The sequence below is a fragment of the Rutidosis leptorrhynchoides genome, chromosome 10, assembly GCF_046630445.1.
Source record: "Rutidosis leptorrhynchoides isolate AG116_Rl617_1_P2 chromosome 10, CSIRO_AGI_Rlap_v1, whole genome shotgun sequence".
NCBI lineage: Eukaryota > Viridiplantae > Streptophyta > Magnoliopsida > Asterales > Asteraceae > Rutidosis > Rutidosis leptorrhynchoides.
In genome coordinates this window covers 170,175,012-170,182,500 of record NC_092342.1, presented here as the reverse complement: position 1 = coordinate 170,182,500, position 7,489 = coordinate 170,175,012, and the positions used below count along the sequence as shown (strand labels likewise).

At 32.3% G+C, this 7,489-nt stretch overlaps 1 protein-coding gene across 1 annotated transcript; it reads right to left on the bottom strand.

Annotated features, from left to right (window-relative positions):
- Nucleotides 1–5,542: 5,542 nt before the first annotated feature.
- LOC139870721 (uncharacterized) lies at nucleotides 5,543–7,014 on the bottom strand. The gene is made up of 4 exons (XM_071858503.1): nucleotides 6,736–7,014; nucleotides 6,404–6,634; nucleotides 6,186–6,316; nucleotides 5,543–5,711 (listed from the first exon to the last, which is right to left on the bottom strand). Exons 1-4 carry the CDS (start codon nucleotides 7,012–7,014, stop codon nucleotides 5,543–5,545), a joined length of 810 nt encoding a protein of 269 aa, XP_071714604.1.
- Nucleotides 7,015–7,489: the final 475 nt, after the last annotated feature.

Here is a 7,489-nt window from a genome sequence, read left to right as displayed (position 1 = left end):
GATACTCTAATCGAAAGCAATCTGTAACCGTATAATGTAGAGTGGTGAAAATGCTAAAAACGAACATATATTTCATAGCATTATTCCTCAAGAAAGACAAGCTTTTAGTTGCAATTGTTCTATTTACAAGTGATATTCGTTTAAATAATAAAAGGTGAAGACAAAAGACAGATTCGACGAATTGAAGACGCAAACGACCAAAAAGCTCAAAAGTACAAAATACAATCAAAGAGGTTCCAATTATTGATAAGAAACGTCTCGAAATTACAAGAGTACAAGATTCAAAACGCAAAGTACAAGATATTAAATTGTACGCAAGGACGTTCGAAAATCCGGAACCGGGACCAGAGTCAACTCTCAACGCTCGACGCAACGGACTAAAAATTACAAGTCAACTATGCGCATAAATATAATATAATATTTAAATAATTCTTATAATTATTTATATATTATATAAATAATAAAAATCCGTCGGCAAGAAAGACTCCAAAGTTTGTGAGCTGTATTTACAAACTCCGCGACTCGCGGAGTTTGAAGGCAAAAAGGGCCGCGAGTCGCGGAGCCCCAAATTCTGAAACTCCCTACAAAAGCAAACAAATTCTGATCGCAAAAACCAACATATATATCCATCCTCTCTATATCTATACGTAAATATTTATATTTATATTTTAATTTTAATTTTAATTTTAATTTTAATTTTAATCCTAGTAATAAGGGTATGTTAGCGAATATTGTAAGGGTGTAAGTCGAAATTCTGTCCGTGTAACGCTACGCTATTTTTAATCATTGTAAGTTATGTTCAACCTTTTTAATTTAATGTCTCGTAGCTAAGTTATTATTATGCTTATTTAAAACAAAGTAATCATGATGTTGGGCTAATTACTAAAATTGGGTAATTGGGCTTTGTACCATAATTGGAGTTTGGACAAAGGAACGACACTTGTGGAAATTAGACTATGGGTTATTAATGGGCTTTATATTTGTTTAACTAAATGATAGTTTGTTAATGTTAATATAAAGATTTACAATTGGGCGTCCCTATAAATTACCATATACACTCGATCGGACACGATGGGCGGGGTATTTATATGTACGAATAATCGTTCATTTAACCGGACACGGGAATGGATTAATAGCCACTAGAATAATTAAAACAGGGGTGAAATTATGTACAAGGACACTTGGTATAATTGATAACAAAATATTAAAACCTTGGGTTACACTCAGTCGACATCCTGGTGTAATTATTAAACAAAGTATTAAAATCTTGTTACAGTTTAAGTCCCCAATTAGTTGGAATATTTAACTTCGGTTATAAGGATAATTTGACGAGGACACTCGCACTTTATATTTACGACTGATGGACTGTTATGGACAAAAACCAGACGGACATATTAAATAATCCAGGACAAAGGACAATTAACCCATGGGCATAAAACTAAAATCAACACGTCAAACATCATGATTACGGAAGTTTAAATAAGCATAATTCTTTTATTTCATATTTAATTTCCTTTATTTTATATTTAATTGCACTTCTAATTATCGCATTTTTATTGTTATTGTATTTAATTGCACTTTTAATTATCGTACTTTTTAATTATCGCAAGTTTATTTTATCGCACTTTTATTCGCAATTTCATTATCGTTATTTACGTTACGCTTTAATTTAAGTCTTGTATTTATTTTTAATATTTTACATTTGGTTTTAACTGCGACTAAAGTTTTAAAATCGACAAACCGGTCATTAAACGGTAAAAACCCCCCTTTATAATAATAATATTACTTATATATATATTTTTATTTTTATAAAATTAAACTAATATAGCGTTAAGCTTTGTTTAAAGATTTTCCCTGTGGAACGAACCGGACTTACTAAAAACTACACTACTGTACGATTAGGTACACTGCCTATAAGTGTTGTAGCAAGGTTTAAGTATATCCATTCTCTAAATAAATAAATATCTTGTGTAAAATTGTATCGTATTTAATAGTATTTTCTGCTAAAATATAATAGCTATTTTATATACACTCCGCTATGATATCAAGTATTTTTGGCGCCGCTGCCGGGGAAACGCTTAAAAGCCGGAAGCGCAACGCTAATATAAAAAAAAAAAGATTTTTAGTTTACTTTTATTAAAATTCGTTTTTATAAAAATACGTTTTAAATATTCGAAAATATAAAAAGAAAAACAAAAATATAAGTATTTTTAAGATTTTGTTAAATATTTAAGTTTTATAAAGTTTCTTTATTTTTATATAAGTTTTATTTAAGTATTTTGTTTTTATTTAAAACATAAAACATAAAAAAAAAACGTCAAATTTAAAACTGTACCAGAGTTAAATTTTTGAACCCCGCGACTCGCGGGGTTTGCTGCTTGAAATACCGCAACTCGCGGAGCTACCCTGACACCGACAGAAACCCTAATCTGCATTTAATTACGGGTAATTATTAATTATTATTATTATTAACCCTAATTAATTATTATTATTATAATTAGTTTTACTTTTTATTTAATTTATATTTTAGTTAAATTAGTTTAATTAAATTGTAAAATTAATAGTTTTATTAAATAAATAATATAAAAATAATATTTTTATAAAAATTGTACTTTTTACAACTTTTTGTATATTTTTATATTTTGTTCCCTTTTAATCGTTTTAGCGTAATATTTGTATTTTTAGCTCATATTTAGTTTTAAACTTAGTTTTTGCCATAGTTATTTTTACTTCTAGATTTTTAGGCTTTGTCGTAGAATTCCTTAAGTGCTTTTTCTTTAGACTAAGATTTAGGTGCTTTAGAATTTTGCGTCGCCTTTTTAAGTTTTAGTTTCTTTTTAAGTTATTTCCATTTGGGATTTAGTTTTTCCTGTAAGCTTTAATATTTTTAGACGACTTTTTCCTATGTATCAATTATCATTTCAATTAGTAATCTCAATTTGCGATTATAATTTTAAGTTAGTTGTAGTAATAAGGTTAGGTTAGTCAAGTGTTTTTAAGTGTTATAAGTTTCTTTTATTTTTCCGTCACCTTTTATTTTTCAACCATTTTTCTTTTTCGACCTTTTTCCGACGAACTCTTTTTCTTTCTTATTTCTCGCTATTCTAGTTTTAGGACATAGATTTTTATTCTACTTCTTATCTAAATTTCTTAAAATTACGAAAATTTATTTTAAGTGGTTAAATTAATAGACATCAAAATTTTCTGGTTCGTAGTAATAGTTGGATTTGTACGTGGACCGGGTTATTGGAGCCAAACAGTCCTCAATTATATTGAGACCAAACGATTCCTGCCCCTCTGCTGCATCTTTTGGCTATTCGAAACGTGGGCAAAATCAAAAAAGTCTATTGATTGGATAACTTATTATAATTTTTCTTTCCTTTTAAAAACTAATAGGATATTCAGTGAATGCACCGAGCAAGACGTTCACCACCTTTTGTACGTTCACCACCTGTAACTAGATCAAGACATTTAGCAAATATTACCACCATTGATTTTTCTTTAGAATCGTCATCCAGTCGACCAAGTACTCCAGTTCAAATTTTCGATAATCCATTTTTTGAACCCGACCTCACAATTGAGAATCCGGAGAATATTCAGGAACGATTCGTAGATCCTGAACCATTAAATTTTCCTCCGGAACCACCAATCATTCAAACAGAGATTGTTGAGGAACGAACCATAAAATCAGAATCCTCTAGTGATTCCGATTCAACAAATTCAATTATGGAAGTAACAGAACCTTTAAGTATGGAAGACCGAATGAGAGCTAAACGCACTGGCCAAGGTCACGCAATTACTCATCCAGACATTAATGCGCCAGATTATGAAATCAAAGGACAAATTCTACACATGGTGACTAATCAATGCCAATTTAGTGGTGCGCCGAAGGAAGATCCAAATGAACATCTACGTACCTTTAATAGGATCTGCACACTATTTAAAATCCGAGAAGTGGAGGATGAACAGATATATCTCATGTTATTTCCCTGGACTTTAAAGGGAGAAGCCAAAGATTGGTTGGAATCGTTACCTGAAGGGGCGATTGATACATGGGATGTTTTAGTTGAAAAATTTCTTAAACAATTCTTTCCTGCATCTAAAGCCGTAAGACTTCAAGCAGAAATTGTTACTTTCACACAGAAGCCAAATGAAACTCTATATGAGGCGTGGACTAGATTTGGAAAGTTATTAAGAGGATGTCCGCAACATGGTTTAGACACCTGTCAAATAGTACAAATATTCTACCAAGGATGCGACATCACTACAAGGAAAGACATAGATATAGCAGCTGGTGGTTCTATTATGAAGAAAACCGAAACTGATGCTTACAAAATTATTGATAACACTGCTTCCCACTCACATGAGTGGCACCAAGAAAAAGATATCGTTAGATCATCTAAAGCAGCTAGAGCCGATTCTAGCCATGACTTAGATTCCATTTCCGCAAAGATAGATGCTGTCGAGAGACGAATGGAAAAGTTGACTAAAGATATTCACTCAATACGAATTAGTTGTGAGCAGTGTGGAGGACCACATTTGACAAAAGATTGTCTCAGTATTGAATTAACAATGGAACAAAGAGAGAATATTTCATACATAAACCAAAGGCCTGGAAATAATTATCAGAATAATTATCAACCGCCAAGACCAATTTACAATCAAAACCAGAATTATAACCGAAATATTCCATATAACAACCAACAAGGTCCTAGCAATCAACAAGTATCCAATAATACTTACAATCATCAAAGACCTAATTTTCAAAACAAACCACCACAACAAACCGATGATAAAAAGCCGAATTTAGAAGATATGATGACGAAGCTAGTTGAAACTCAAACGCAGTTTTTCACATCTCAGAAACAAACTAATGAACAAAATGCTCAAGCATTTAGAAATCAACAAGCTTCTATTCAAAATCTGGAACAAGAAGTAAGTAACCTAGCAAGGTTAATAGGTGAAAGAAAACCGGGAAGTCTACCTAGTGATACAAATGCTAACCCCCGGAATGAAACAGCTAAAGCCATTACCACAAGAAGTGGTACAACACTTAAACCACCTGAAATACCTGTAACTTCTGATGAAGCTATTCCTACTCCACAAGAACTCCAACCTAATCAAGATAAGGAAAAAGAACCGGTAGTTGAAAAGGTTAATGAAGATAACACAGTTAAGGTTAAACCTTATGTTAAACCATACCAACCACCACTTCCTTACCCGAGTAAAATGAAGAAAGAGAAACTTGAAGCCGAGCAATCCAAATTTTATTATTTTTAATAAAAATAATAATAATACTAGTAGTAAAATGATAATAATCATAATAGTGTTTAATAATAGTAATAATAATAGTAAAAATGAAAATTCTTATTAAAATGTTATATTTTACAATAGTAATTATATTAATAATTTTTGTAATATCCATAACAATAATTATAGAAGTAATAATAATAATAATACTAAGGAATGATGATTTTTATTTAAAATGATAGTTTCAATGAAAACGTAAATTTTTATAATCATGATACTACTAATAATATTCTTAATGATAATACCCCCTTAGGTGAGGCTCAAAAGCATAGGCGTCCGAAACCTCTAAGGCCCATGAAATAGCGGGTAACCACAAGAGAAAATTTTGCAGCATACGAGAGTCGAACCCTTGACATCCGTTATGAAAAATCAGGTCACCAGCAATGCACCAACAAAATGTCCTGAACATATAAAATTACATAATTTAAATTTTTACAGAAATTGAAGTCCTAAATAATACATATATATATATATATATATATATATATATATATATATATATATATATATATATATATATATATATATATATATTTTTTTTTTTTTTTAACAGCAACAACATTTATTAATAAAAAACGATCCTTAGCAAGATGCTAAAGGATATTACAATGGCATAGACAACCATAAGTTCCAATTAGAAACTAAATAGCTTCTATTTTTCAACCAACGAAAAGACAAAGATCTAACAAAATCGAGCAAGCTATTTCTACTACAAAGCATCAAAAACAATTTCATTCCGAAAATGCCAAAGAACCCAAAGTGTAGTGACAACGATTCCAATGATCCGCTCCTTCTTCACCATACTAATTCAAAATCCCTCAATCCAACTTAAAAATGAGTCATATGAATTAAATTGAGGCATGCTACAATCTAACCATAATCTCACCTTCGCCCAAAAATCTTTCGCCACTGAGCATGAGAAAAATAAGTGATCAGTGACTTCCGTCCCATTCAAACAAATCGGACACACAATAGATGTTATGTCAATCCCTTTCGCGGTAAGGTTCTAACGCAAAGAAAGAGAATCCAATCGAAAATAGCAAAAGAAAATGTTAAGTTTTCTAGGAAGGAACTTACACCAACAAGTGTCCACGTGAGAAGAAGGAAGTAATTTGCGATCAATATACTCCCTAGCCGATTTAACCGTAAACAAGCCATCCGAAGCTAAAGTGTACAACCAACTATCATCGCGATTATTAAGGTGACAGTGGTTGATAAGTTCGCGAAGATCATCAAGAAGCTGCGCATTTCGGGCACCGATATTGTCCCTCAACCACGTCCAAACCCAATTACCATCAATACATTTATCAGCAACAAAATCATTCTTGTTACAATCAAGGTGATACAAACGGTTGAAACTAGAAAAATGTGCGAATTACCACACCAAAGATCGAACCAAATTCGAACATGTCGACCATTCCGCACCTGCTTTCTAAAAACATCACGTAGCAGTAAGGAAGTTTCCATAGACCTGTTACAGAAAGAAACAATTGCAGACCAGGGGCTAGTGCTTTGGCCTGTAGCATTTTTAAACAAGTTACCATGGATGGCTTTAATAATGGTCACCCAAAGATCGTCCGGTTTCATTAAATACCTCCATCTCCATTTAAGTAGAAGCGCATCGTTGAATGCTTTAAGACTACCGACATTTAAGGCTCCCATATCTAGAGGAGCTAAAATTGAGTCCCATTTAACCCACGCCATTTTCTTTGTGGACAAGCTACCACCCCAAAAAAATCTAGCCAGCCTCTAACTGTTTAAGAATCGTTTCAGGACATTTGAACATAGACATAAGATAAATGCCAAGACTACCCATGGCCGATTTAATGGGAGTCAATCTCCCACCTGAAGATATTAAACTAGCTTTCCAAGAAGAAAGCCTAGCTTTATATTTATCGATAAGAGACGCCCAATTAGATACAAGCTTCATATTAGTGCCAATTGGAACGCCAAGATATTTGGCGGGAAATGACCCCACATGACAACCAACTTCATTAGCAAAAGAGGTCACTTCATTTTCATCCACCCCAATACCGAAAGATGTGATTTTACTATATTTTTCCTGAGACCAGAGACCAAGTAGAAAACCTCTAATATTCATAAAATTCGCTGCAAATCCCTTCTGTTCCACTCCGAAAAAATAAATGGTGACCCAAAGATCGTCCGATTTCATTAAATA